Genomic DNA, 14,163 nt, shown 5'->3' with positions numbered 1-14,163 from the left:
GTGTGTTGAAAGCCAAGTCAAGTCAATTTTATTTGTATAGCCCAATATCACAAATTTGCCTCAAGGGGTTTTACAGCAGCAACACAACATTCTGTCCTTAGTCATTCACTGTTCAGGGTTGATGACGGAAAATGGTGTACAACAGCATCTGTTGTGTCGCATTTTGAATCAGAAATCCAGCGTGACAAAGTTTTCTTGGATCATATTGGTTACCCAGTAAGGCATTTTGTTCCCAAACCCATTCAGTGCAAACATTGTTAGAAATTTAGACACAGCTCGCTTGCGTGTTGACATTTAGGGATACGTGGTAAATGTGGAGATGAGACATGCCGCAGGAGAAACTGTGGAAACGAACCCACGTTTAATCAGTGTGTGTGTGTGTGTGGGGGGGGGGGTCGTGGGGCATGGCAAGCAGACTGTCCAAAGAGAAAGAAAGAGATGAAAATCAAGAGGATCAGGCTCAAGAGAGGGCTATGAGGAAGCAGCCAAGAAAGAAAAGATTCAAGAAGTAAGGTAGAACAAATCAGGTAGGAAGCATGATGAATGTTCTTTTTGATAAGGACAATATTAAGTTCTTAGCATTTCTGGCCATGGTGATTAACTGTGCCTCTGAGGCAGAAAGGAAATCAGAGAGAATAGAGATAGTGGTCGAAGCAGCGATAAAGTTTTGGGATATCGTGGGAATTACGGGAGAGGACGTGCAGGGGCTGTTGAGAGAGGCTTTCAGGCCCTCTCAAAGATTTCGAATGAGGGATGGGGAAGAATTTTTTTTTTTACTATAATTTAGATTAGATAGGCGGATTTAGTCACAATGTAATACGACAGTTGGTGGCGATAATGCTCCTGCCGGTTGCAATTTGCCATTTAAAAGAGGATGAAGAAGAGATCCGTGTGTTGATTGGTTGGTACGGTATTCCTGTCCCGCCCACGCTAAACGGAAATGGTAAGTGACGGTGGGGGGGGGTGTTTATTTCATCGATCGTTAAACCATCGCATTGTTTGCCACTGAGTCACCAGTTAGGTTACGTAGAACTGTAGATCGTATAAAAGCACAGCATTAGTTTTGCTTCTGTCAACTGCAACTAGATCCCTCAGTTTCCACTCCATTCAGCCTCGGGGTCTCGAGGGTCGGAGCAAGGGCTCAAGATACATAGCTCGTCTCAAATATGGCAGGAATTCTCGTTAGGTCTTTGTTGACCAAGAAGGTAAATTCTGTTTGTTTTCAGCTTTTAAAGAATTGGAGGTTTTCCCCGCGTGTGCACTTATTTAGCTAACCAGCGTTGGCTAACAGTAATTCCAGACATGCACGCTGCACACAGTTCACCTCAGCGTTTGCAGGCATTTAAATTTGCATGTACAAATTGCAAGTTTTATAAGAGAAGATAGGGGTAGGAATTATTTGAAACACATAAACCGAAATGTTAAATAATTTTGCATGCAGGCCCATCACCTGTCCCTGCTGCTTGGGCCTTTAGCCAAGGAATTTCATGTTGCATAAGCTCATGTGTTGGTCTTGTTTCATGTCAGGGCCCGCTCCAGTTGAGCCGTGTGTATTACTCCTCCTCCTCAGTGGTAAGGGCTTTCATACTGGAACTTTTTTCTACCTAATGGAAGGGAGACTGATCGTTTACCCAACATTATGTAAACCCATACTACAATTTAAAACGTGCTTATTTTTAACATGTTGGGGCTCAGCAATAATTTAACTAGAGAGGAAGATACCATGCTATATATTGATGTATTTTCTTCTGTAATCCTCCAGCCCACCACCAAACTGTTCATTGATGGAAAATTTGTAGAATCCAACAGCGCAGAATGGCTTGACATTCACAACCCCGTAAGTATCTTTGCATTCAAAATTACTACCTAACCTCTACAGCAATAAGTCATGTATTACACATTTCAAATAAGAGGCTGAACACACCAGAAAAACCTGTCAAGCCATTTGACTGTCATTTTGTTTAAAGCTGGTGAGGTAAATCTTGAGTCTCAAATGTTCAATTTCTGTCATTTTGATTGCTTAAGTGTGGAAATTGGAATGAAGTCTACACACCCAGTTGAATATCTGCTTATCATATTGGTGCATGTGTTCCTTTTATAATTGCTGCCCTGTTGCATTTTGTTTTCTTTGCCTCCAGCAAGGCAATGATGGATTATTTAAAGAATGCAAAAGAAAATATATATATATATCCCCACTCTTTGAATTTTATGCCTTTTATGAAAGATTCAACATAAAAGCTGGTTATAAATATCGATGGATTTAAGTCTAGCACTAATACTGATAAATAACTTGCACTGTTCTCAGTCAAGTCTAATGCAGTCTGGATCGTCCTGTCTCCTATTCGTCAGGCCACTAATGAGGTGGTGGGACGTGTTCCCAAAGCTACCCAGGAGGAGATGCTGGCAGCCGTGAACTCCTGCTCCAGGGCCTTCAACTCTTGGTCTGAGACCTCCATTCTCAGCCGGCAGCAGATCTTTCTTCGCTACCAGCAGCTCATTAAAGATAACATTGTAGGGTTTTTTTTTAAACATCCTTATGTTGAATAATTAATTGATCATTCATGAGTTGGCAGAGCTTTTATTCACTGATTATTATTTCTTCCAGTCCTTATATAAACTGTTACAGAGTGAGCTAATGATGTTGCCTTGAGTTTTCAATCAGGAGGGATTTTTCTTTTGGCATTTCAGAAAGAGCTGGCTAAGATGATAACTGTGGAACAGGGCAAGACTCTGGCTGATGCTGAGGGTGATGTATTCAGAGGACTGCGTAAGTAAAGCATGGATCCGACCCACAACTGTACAATTGACTTTTGACAACCTTGTTCAATTAAAGAGAAATTGTGAATGAATGAGCCTAGTCAGAGAGCAAGTTCCCTTATTGAAATGTTCTTCAGTCTTAATTGTCCTTGTTTCCTGGGAAAATCTCATATTAAGGTCAAGAATGCAAATTCAGATCATTTAATAGGGTTGACATTTTCTTCGATTGAAATTTGCTCTTTATCAAATCAATTTAGAATTGAAGAAATCAAGTCAAAGATGAATTGTGAAAATTGAACATCAGCTATGAATCATACAGCTTAGCTGTAAATTCTCTCGCAACACCCATAATCCTTTTTTGAATTCATACAGAACTTGATGTCATCTGTACAAATCTGCCACGGGACTGCATAGACTCTATACTTACTGTTGATGCCCATATTATTTGGCTTGGTAACTTAACTGATCAGCTGATTTGCAGGCTCACAGAAGCAGTTTGCCAGTACTGCAGATATTTTTTTTAATGTATTGGCAAAGTGACCAGCTTCCTAAGTTTAGAAGGCCAACAGTTTGTGCTGAGAAAAAAATGAATGAATTTGTATCTTTGAATTGAAGCCCCCATACACACTAGAAAATGCAGTGAAGCATGTTCATAGAATAAAACGTAGCTTTTATTTTTTTTATTTTTTAAGAGGGACAGGTAAGTCCGTGTCTTTATTTAGGGATTTTTTTTTTACGCAGGATAATCTCATCAGGAATGTTTAATATGCATCCCCCATGAATGCCTTTTCAAAGGCTTCTTGTGTTTCCAGATGGGGTCTTATTCACTGCAATGCTCATGCACGAGGTTGCAATGCTCAAGCATGAGCTGTCTCACTCTGGACTGCATAATGCTGTATTTTCCAACAGTGGAGTAATTATTTAAGTTTGAAACTGGCGGTCTGTCCAGGGTGTCTCCCCACCTGCCGCCCACTGACTGCTGAGATAGGCTCCAGCAACCCCGCAACCCTTAGAGCAGGATAAGCGATTTGGATAATGGATGGACTTTTTTGTTATTCAGTGGAAGCTGTAAGCCTACAGAGATGACCCTTCTTATCTTTGCCTAATAAACACTGATGCTGGTGGTAAATTGCAGTGTAGCGAGAGTATGTAAAATCTAGAAGCAGGCATGGTCAATTAGACAGGGAACAGTAATACTACCAACTGCTTGTAGGCCTTCACATGCTTTTTTTTTTTTTTGACTGAACTGACAGGTCTAGCATAGCATTGGCAAAGAGATTTCAGTCCTCAATTTTAGTGCTGAACTGAGAGGTTCACTTTTTTTGCCACATTAAAACGTTGGATGTCAATCAGTCAAATTGCATTTTATATAGCGCTTTTCTAGCTACAACAGCCACTCAAAGCGCTTTACAATTAATTAATTCACACACATCAAACTATTGTGAACACAGCCCACCTCACAATTTATTAAATTAATAAATCAGGATTCAGGCTACTACAAGTTTAACTATGATTTCATAAGAAAACTACCATCATGACTCCTTAGAATTGTACAGACATACTTCACTGATACCTCAGTATTGAGAAAAACACCGCTTTGTTGAATCTTCTCACTGGACTTCAACACAGATCAGTGGGACAATCAGACTGGAGTCTCTGTCCTGTAGCACATTCCTAATTCATCAACCTATTGTAATCTCTCATGCAGAATCTCTCCCTGGGTTTTTCCTGACTATTGCTTTGCTCATCTCTGCCCCCTAGAGGTAGTGGAGCATGCCTGCAGCATTACATCCCTGATGCTGGGGGAGACCCTTCCTTCTATCACTAAGGACATGGACACTTACACCTATCGCCTGCCCATTGGGGTTTGTGCTGGCATTGCCCCTTTCAACTTCCCTGCCATGATCCCCCTATGGATGTTTCCTATTGGCATGGTATGCGGAAATACCTACCTGATGAAACCGTCTGAACGTGTCCCAGGGTGTACCATGCTCCTGGCAAGGCTTCTCCAGGACTCTGGGGCACCAGATGGAACCTTGAACATCATCCATGGCCAACATGCAGGTGTGTGTGTGACATTGAACATCATCCATGGCCAACATGCATGTGTGTGTGTGCACTACAGTAACTAAAAGATGTAAATGGAGCGCTAGCGGCATTTGTGTGTATACGTTCTTAAACTCATTCGGTTCAGAAAATGTGAAAACTGTGTTAGGTAATGGGAAAGGTCAAGGGTTCGTTAAACACCAATGATACTCCCCTAGGCAATATATATATGGCAGATTTGTACAATATGTAGAGTCCATATCTGAAGCTAATCTTCCAAAGTGCTATTGGCAAGAAGGATCCGTTTCAAGCTGTATATCATAAGTCATTGCACTGTTCGATGGTGCCTTTAGCATGTGTCGTTCATGAGGAGTGGATTTTAATTTTCTTTTGTCTTTTTTTAATATAATTGTAGCTGTGAACTTCATTTGTGATCATCCAGCCATCAAAGCTATCAGCTTTGTGGGTTCAAATCAAGCTGGAGAGTACATCTACGAGCGGGGCTCCAAGAATGGCAAGAGAGTACAGTCTAACATGGTACATTCAGAGGACATAATTGTAACATTTAAAATATTGTTTGTAATTATCCATCCATGGGTAGAAATACAAAGTTTCCATTGTGCCCATTATTATAGACCAAAATGTACTTTCTAATATCAAGACAAAAATGGTAAATGACTGTAAATCGCTGATGTTTGTTCAATTTGCAATTAGCTTTTTTTCTGTTCTTGTTTGTTGTCTTAAAGAATTGCAGAGAAACCCTACAGAGCTTTGTCCTGCATTTTGCATTTTAGGGTGCCAAGAATCATGGTGTGGTAATGCCAGATGCCAACAAAGAGAACACCCTTAACCAGCTGGTGGGTGCTGCATTTGGGGCAGCAGGCCAGCGTTGTATGGCTCTCTCAACCGCCATTCTGGTGGGCGAAGCTCGGGATTGGCTGCCTGAGTTGGTGGAGCGCTCTAAAGCACTGCGCGTCAATGCAGGTAAATTCCACAGAAACTGTAAACATGGGAGATTTTTTTTTTATATTTGATTTATATATATATATATATATATATATATAGTGTATATGTGTGCATGAATGCGCGTTCTAATTTTCTTTTCTTTTTTTAGATCTTTCAAATAAAATATATTGTCAGGGATTTGTTGTAAAATTTGAAGGTAAGACAATTACCCTGTGAAAAGCTTACTGTCGTTCTAATGTGTGTGCTTGTATGCGTGCGTGTTTGCCTGCCCTGAAGGCGATCAGCCTGGGGCAGATGTAGGCCCTCTGATTTCCCCTGAAGCCAAGGCCAGGGTGGACTCTTTGATCCAGAGTGGGGCAGATGAAGGCGCCAAGCTGCTGCTGGATGGAAGAAATGTCAAAGTCAAAGGTTATGAGAACGGAAACTTTGTAGGACCCACCATCCTTGGCGGTGTTAAGGTGAGACATCAAGGGAGATTCAGCCAGGAACAAGCAGGTCACCCATACTTCTCTTTTACTTCCCATATTGCTTAATTGCCAGGCATTGGGTCTTATATGGAGCTAATTTCCCACTTTCACAACGCATTGTAGACTTCCACTGTTAGTTTGGGGTTATTGAACAAGTTTTTGAGATCTAAACACTAGGGGTGGGACGATACTGGATTGAATTCCAAATCGTTCGATACGGTCTTCACGGTTTGACACGCTCCCAATTTTGTGAGCTCATGTGTTATTAATTGGGCGAACGTACTTCCTGCTTTGGTGACATTACGTAGCCTATTTTGTAGTGGCCTTGGCGAAAGTGCAAAAATAAAACACCATAAATACAAATGGTAATTTTAAGTTTTCCCGAATCATTGTAACGTCACAGGGATATATAATGAATATAGCTAGCCGATTACACAGGCCACTTTAACAAATTCGTTTGTGGGTGTGGAACCTTCTGACTGTTGGCACAATTGATGGATGCGCGTTTCTACGTGTTGCACTAGCTAAATAGATGTTCTGCATAAAGCAAAAAATGGCAAACGAAGGTGAAAACCTTAAGCTACGACTTGAAGGATGCACCACCGTCTTACAGGTCGGCTGTTTGGGGGCATTATGGATTTAGTTTTACATTGGATAAAGACGGGGAAAAGCAATCAGTCAAGTTGCATTTTATATAGCGCTTTTCTAGCTGCAACAGCCACTCAAAGCACAAGTGGATTGAGGGGAGACGGTGTGCAGGCATTTTACACAGGTGGGAGCACGTCGAACATATTTGCCCATTTACGCCGGCATCATCCTTTGGTGTCTTTAACGTCAGGCTTAGGCAGCAAAAAAAAAAAAATGACGCAGCAACTTATTCCTGTTGCTTTGAAACAGCTGTTGCCCGCCGATTCAGGCAGAGCAAAATCAATCACTAAAGTATTAAGACAGTTCGTTAGCCAAGGATATGCAGCCACTTGCAGTAGTGGGAGATTCTGGATTTAAACACATGATTAAAATATTGGACACTTTGGTCCCTGCTACACTTTACCATCAGGGCGCCACATCGCATGCAACAACACTCCCGACCGGTATGACGAAACACAGCAGAGAATTCTGGACGAGGTAAGTGTGAAGCGTACCACTTGGCTTTGACCACCAACTCATGGACCTTGAGAGCCACGGAGAGTTATTTGACTGACGGCTCATTATATTACTTGGGTTATGTTATGTTCACTTCTAAATTAGCTACTGAATTATGTTTTAATGGTTTTATTAAAGCAGTTGTGTTACAAAACAAGAAAAGATGGCACAGAATCTATTTAGAACTTTTGCACTTGCATTACGTTTGAATACGTGCCTTGATAATGCCAAAGTGTTGGGCTTAATTTTTAAAATAAATGAAAAATAGAGAACTGTTAATGGTGTTTTGTCTTTTGCTTACCAAGGCATCTACTGCATCGTATGAAATCGAAATCGTGAGCCCTGAATCATGAGACGTATCGAACCGTGAGATTTGAGAATCGTCCCAACCCTGCTAAACACTGCTAATCAAGCTAAGGGAAATAAGACATATGTCAAGCTGTCAAAAAAGAGTGGCAAAGGATTTGGCAGCTTTAACACTAGAACAACCGGGATTTCACGCCTACCTAAAATGACCATGGGCGGTCAAAATGACCACTGGTTTTTAAACTCTGTAGTCTGTCAAGATAAATACTCAATTGAGATATTAATTTATTTGTTAGTATGTCTGTTAGGAAACGACTGACACAAAAATTAACATTTTAACAACTGTAATACTATTTTTAAATGATTGGAACTTCAGAGAGACCTGGTCGAACTTGAATAGCAGAATTGAAAAAGTGAAAATATTACCTGAAAAACAAAATGGAAAACATATATTGCTAATCTAACAAATGTAACAAGGCCTATAAAATGTGAAATTTAAAAAAAGAACTGAAAATAAATTCAAACAGTCCCAAACAGCGACCGGAACGTAAAAACTACTAGAACCCGCCCATGGTTTTTAAACTCTATAATCTGTCAAGATAAATACCCAGTTGAGCTATTAATGCATTACAAATGTTAGTATGTCTGTTAAGAAACGACTGACACCAAAATTAACATTTTAACAATTTAATACTATTTTTAAATTTAAAATGGCCGCTGTCCAACACTTCGGTGGTAGTCACGGTGCACCTGAAACGGCGTCTGTACCCAGACATGTTGGCAATAATCAAAAATCAAGTTTAGACTATTACTCTGCACTGGAGAACGATAGTTTTTTGTAGGACAGAGCAATGAACTTCGCGAAGGAGATGATGCAACCAAAACACGTCATAAATAGTGACATGATGCGCATGATCATGCGCAAATTACGAGCGGTCATTTTGACCGGTCATGGTCATTTTTGGTAGATTTTATCATCCATTCATCCATCTGTCCATTATTCAAACTGCTTATCCTGCTCTCAGGGTTGCGGGGATGCTGGAGCCTACCCCAGCAGTCATTGGGTGGCAGGCAGGGAGACACCCTGGATTTTTTTTTGTCCAATTGATCTAAAACTCATTTTAATGCAAATATATGCAATTTTAGGGGAATTCAGGGAGCAGCAGGTCTGTATCCCCCCCCCCCCCCCAAAAGTTATTCTATCCATCCATTATCCAAACCGCTTCTCCTGCTCTCAGGGTAACGAGAATGCTGGAGCCTAGCCCAGCAGTCATTGGGCGGCAGGTGGGAGATACCTTGGACGGGCCGCCAGGCCATCACACAGGGCCCACACACACACACACACACACACACACACACACACACACACACACACACACACACACACACACACACACACACTCTCATACCTAGGGGCAATTTAGTATGGCCGATTCACCTGCCCTGCATGTCTTGGTCGTTCTAGTGTTAAAGCAGCATTCATGTCACTGGGCAAGAATGTCTTTGTGCATGCCTCAGCCATTGTACACAATGGAGACAGTTTTGCTATGCAGAGTCATTCTAGGACTAAATGTTGTACAAAGAGTAAAATAAATTAACTTTGCCCTTTCCAGAGGCAGCCAATGCCTTTGCAGGCCCTAGCGGTGTGTGTTTGTAGCGCCTGCAATTGAAAGGTATATGCATGGAGATATCTGAGCATTTAATTGGGTCATCCATGTTTTTAATAAAGACGTTTTGTTGTACTGTAAGTAGTCTAGCTAGAGATCTGAAGTTACTGCCAAAGTATATGGCTATGTGTAGGCTAGCATACCTTACGAACAAGTTAGCTGAAGCTATATCCAATTAGCGTCACCCACTCTGCTAATATGGTAAAACAGCAAATGGTGGGTGCTACAATTATTATTCTGTGATATGACTGCCACTTAACTCTGGCTTTTTGTTAGTGAAGGGCAGCTGGCCTTTTACCTCTTTTTTCGGAATAATTTCTTTCTTTCTTTTTTTAAAAATGTGTTTGTTTGTTTACTTTGATTGATTGAATGATTGGTGGGGGTGGGTGGTGTTATTTCCTCAAGGAATGCCACAAATGGTTCCCATCATGAATTGCTTCCAGGCACCGGTGCTGTAAATGTAGCAGTAGCTGGTATTACCTGCTAGGCATTATTGCCTATCACACCACTTGCGGTGCCCGTGGGTCAGCTGCCGGGTCATCATTCAGGAACCACTGATCTTCAACATTTTGCTCCTTTAATCCTGGAATGTCTCCTGGTGGCGGAGCAGTGACAGGGACATCTCCCTGCCACCCTCTGCAGCTGGCGTCTGGGTGAGGTATTCTTTCCCCAACACTTGTCTTTCCTCCACAGCCAAAAGCTGCCCTTCTCTGCCCCCTCTGCCAGTTCTTTTGTTGCCTTCTTCAGCTTTGCTCCCATCACTCCTGCATCCTTCAGCAGGCATGTAGTTGGCAGCCCCACAAAGCCTCAGCATCCAACCTCCACTGGGTAAATGGTGGTGTTCCAGCCGGTCTGCTTGCACTCAGCAGCCAGTTCTGAGTACTTGGTCTTCTTTCATTCGAAGGCAGCCTCAGTGCCCTCCTACCATGGTACTGTGAGCTCAATGAAGAGTACAGCTTTTGCCTTGGTGTACCACACAACTATCAGGATGGAGCTATGTGGTAATCTACCGGGGAACTGGAGGTGCCTGCTGAGATCACTTTCATCCCACTCCTGGTCAGAGGAAAAGAGCCTTGGTGTTTTTCTTGGCCTGGTGCTTCCTCTTCCCCCGCCTTCCCTGATAACAAAAGATGTGACGTTCCACTGGTTGTGAACATCCCCTGCATTCCTGTCTACACCCCTCCAGCAACTCGGCCAGCTTTCTCAGTACCTGATCATGGCTGCATCTGTTGCACCCCTTTGAAAGTGCAGTCTTGCAGCCTGACAAGATGTGCTGGAGGCTTACATTGGGATCACTGCAGAATGAGTAGCATTCTTCATTCCCGAACCACTGGTAGAGCTTCTGAGGACAGGGAAGCGTGTCATAGGCTGACATAAAGAAGCTGAATCTTGCCTGTGGGATCTTTCTAAAGTCTGACCCAGGTGATTTTCCGGCCAACAACCCCATCCCAGGGGGTTCATCTTCCTTGTCGGCCCAATGACACAGCCTTGATCTTGTAGCACTATTCATCCATCTTTGTCACCTCAGATACTACAATCTTCTTTGTCTCTCTCCGATTGGCATTAGACCAAAAACGTGGAGCTTTTCCCCTACCCTAGGCCTGCCCTTCCTGCCTAGACCATGCTGACGAGTTCTTGGTGCTGCAGCCTACCAACAGCTCGGTCGACCTCAGTTTGGGCTTCCTCTCCGGGCTAGTAGGGACCTTGGCATTTGTGTTCTTCACTGACTGATCGGTGAACAATCTCAATTCGAGAACCAGTCTGGCCTATTCCTGCTTGTAGCCCGAACTGATGGATTGCACTGGCAGCTGCAAGATGTACTTCCCCAAAGAGGCCCATTTCAGAGAGGCACCGCGGCAGCCCCAGTCACTTTCGGATGAATGAGTTGGCTTTCCCATCCATCTTATTGTGGAAGTAGGAGTTTTTTTTATATATATATACACATCATGCAGTTATGTTCATGAATCCCTATAACTAGAATGTAACCCATGTATAACTTGCATGTAGGCATACATTTACATGGGTAGGGAGGGTGAGCCTGGGATGTGTTTTGATATCATCAGTTATCCTAAGAATTATAAATAAATAAAATTTCACACGATTGCAGAATTTTTCCCTTGCTGAGCATTACAATAACACTTGGGGTTTTATCAGTTCATAATTAAGCTATATTAAATCTGTGTGATGAAAATGAAGCAAAGTATTCTAAAGTTTATCATTGAAAATGATGATGATGGATAAGTAACTCAAATCCAGTCTTTAACCATACATAAATGTCTTTCTTTTTTTACTGGTTATGTAATGATGTGAATTTTCAGGCTTCAAAAACCTTCTGTAACAGCTTTATTCCTACACAAGGCTGCGAGTATTCTTCAGTAGTACAAGTTTATTGCAGTGGATGTACGCTGCCTACATATGAGGGTTTTAGAAAAATGTGTGGTCGCCTCGCCCATCCATATATATATTCACATCACTCGAGTGTTGGCATAGCACATGTTGCGCTTGAATTTTTAAAATAAGTATCCAAACAACTTTGTTGCACAAAATGTGGCTTGCATACTCCTCTACTTAACCCTTCATTTGGTTATCATAATAGTTAGAAGCCAATTATTTCCAACATTTTTGTCCTCCCTGGCTTTTGGGTATTTGTAATTTAGGTGAAGCTGTTACACTGATAGATAGCCCCAACATGTTTTAATAGACTTTATCAACTGTGTAGTTCTTATTTTTTGGGGGCCTTTTTTCTTTCTTTCTTTCTTTCTTATTTTGCAATCCATTTCATGTTTAAAAGCTATGTATTTTTGGTCTTATGAAAGGGAATGGGAACTGTTTACAACATTTTAATTCAAATACTTTCCCTGACACCAGTACAAATTAGAATAGACAGTAGTTACTCTGGCTGGTGTGCTCTGCATATTCAGTGGTAAATGAAACACAGGTGTAATCATTCTGTTCTTGTTCCTTCTAGCCGGACATGAAATGTTACAAGGAGGAGATCTTTGGGCCGGTGCTCGTAGTCCTGGAGGCAGACAGCCTCGACGAAGCTGTCGCTTTAATCAACAATAACCCCTACGGCAATGGTACTGCCATCTTCACTACAAACGGAGCTACTGCCCGCAAATTCACACATGAGGTGGATGTTGGACAGGTGAGGCCAACTGTCATAAAGCAAGGTAGCATGGCAGACTGAATAAGAAGCAAATCAACTGTTAGTGTGTGCTTTTTTGTTTTTGTTGTTGTTAATTATACATCATAACATGATATTGTAGTCTCATGTTTGACAAGCTTTGCTGTTTGTCTTTGTGTAGATTGGTGTGAACGTGCCCATCCCTGTCCCTCTGCCTATGTTCTCCTTCACTGGCTCCAGAGGCTCATTCAGAGGAGACACTAATTTTTATGGCAAACAGGTAAATAAGGAATTCTGTATCCTGCAGACGAAATCAAAACGAATCCTGGCAAAACAGACAGTCAGTGGGTACTGGTTGGTAGCCTGTTGTCATAGTAATAGTCTTCTATTGCTGTATTTATCACCAGGGCATCCAGTTCTACACTCAGATCAAGACGGTAACGTCGCAGTGGAAGGCTGAGGACGCCACCCTGAAGAGCCCAGCTGTTACCATGCCAACCATGGGACGCTAATTCAACGGGAATGAACAAATAAATAATTGGATGCATCCAGCGCAACCCTCAGTGACTACTGATGTGCCTTAATATAAACAAAGCCAAGGAGTTTTTGGAGGAAGGATACAGGTCCTTTACTATTATGGATTCATGTTTTTCAGGGGGTTATTTTGAGCACCATTCATAAATGGGCATTTCAATGTGCAAGTTAAACTAAGGTTTCTGCTGTTTTGATCTAAAGTGTAGGTCATACCTGGACAATGTTGCACAGATGTGTTCTCTGTTTAAACATGAGCTGCAGTACACCTACATCATGATAGACAAGGATGTACGAGAAACCATAGGCTTTTTTTCTTGTACATGTGAGTCTTGCATGCTGGTTGTATGTCAGTTGTTTGCCATTTGCAGCCCTGAAAGGAAAGACCATAATTTTAAAGTCAACAGTTCCTTGATCCCTTGTTCACGCCACCATCTCCTTTTCCTAAAAACTGCTGGGAGATTCCAGAAATGGGGATTGAGATTCTGCACAGGTAGTAATTACAGCACAGTTCTTCCTGTGTCTTATTGTGTTCCTTTCACTTGATCTGTGTATCAGAGCAATGTATAGACTTGTAAAAAAAAAAGAAACAGCGAATGGCAAGCTATATCAGGACACTCCAGTGACATTAAGATTACGGTATTAAGATTACTGTTGTTGCTGTTGTGTTCAAACTGTATGAGCAACTGTATGAGCAATACTATCCAGTGTCTGCTTTGGTGTTAGTTTGCATTCAGTGTGTTTGCATTTTTTTTCTAGATTCTCAGATGGTGCTGTAGTGTTTTATTCAACCGATGACCAGAAATAATAGTTGTAATACTTTTTTTTCAAAAAGTAAATCATTATATTTCATATGGTTATACAGTGATGATAGATAACATTGTAGATAACACTGTTTATAGATATGCAGAAGTAGAGTTACAGATCGGACACGTTTGAAGCGTTAAGTAGCCGGTTGGATAAATCACAAGATATGGCTGTCGAAGTGCCAAGTGGTTAAAAAGACAGCGAGATTTATCTCTTTAAACTCTGCCGATTATGTAACGTGATGTTATTTGGGTCTGGAGTTTGTTGCTTGAATAAACACACTACATTCAAAACGCCTCCCTTGTCTTTTAGCCGGTTTATTTAAGACTGCAGTCTGTCAGCGGTT

General features: G+C 41.7%; 1 protein-coding gene across 1 annotated transcript; it reads left to right on the top strand.

Annotated features, from left to right (window-relative positions):
* The first annotated feature begins 1,032 nt into the window (after nucleotides 1-1,032).
* On the top strand, nucleotides 1,033-14,108 carry LOC130125221 (methylmalonate-semialdehyde dehydrogenase [acylating], mitochondrial-like). The gene is made up of 12 exons (XM_056294724.1): nucleotides 1,033-1,205; nucleotides 1,528-1,572; nucleotides 1,763-1,837; nucleotides 2,350-2,511; nucleotides 2,689-2,767; nucleotides 4,519-4,821; nucleotides 5,219-5,340; nucleotides 5,598-5,787; nucleotides 6,046-6,227; nucleotides 12,321-12,500; nucleotides 12,661-12,759; nucleotides 12,887-14,108. Exons 1-12 carry the CDS (start codon nucleotides 1,167-1,169, stop codon nucleotides 12,989-12,991), a joined length of 1,581 nt encoding a protein of 526 aa, XP_056150699.1. The 5' UTR covers nucleotides 1,033-1,166; the 3' UTR covers nucleotides 12,992-14,108.
* Nucleotides 14,109-14,163: the final 55 nt, after the last annotated feature.

Source organism: Lampris incognitus, chromosome 15 (genome assembly GCF_029633865.1).
Source record: "Lampris incognitus isolate fLamInc1 chromosome 15, fLamInc1.hap2, whole genome shotgun sequence".
NCBI classification, from domain to species: domain Eukaryota; kingdom Metazoa; phylum Chordata; class Actinopteri; order Lampriformes; family Lampridae; genus Lampris; species Lampris incognitus.
Note: the sequence above shows the minus strand (reverse complement) of the source record. Positions and strands in the feature narration are given on the sequence as shown.

Excerpts from the sequence above, each read along its gene's own strand:
- LOC130125221 (XM_056294724.1), top strand. The coding sequence starts at position 1,167 with ATGGCAGGAATTCTCGTTAGGTCTTTGTTGACCAAGAAG. Across the intron at positions 1,573-1,762 it reads ATTACTCCTCCTCCTCAGTG|CCCACCACCAAACTGTTCAT; the intron begins GTAAGGGCTTTC and ends GTAATCCTCCAG. Across the intron at positions 2,768-4,518 it reads TGATGTATTCAGAGGACTGC|AGGTAGTGGAGCATGCCTGC; the intron begins GTAAGTAAAGCA and ends TCTGCCCCCTAG.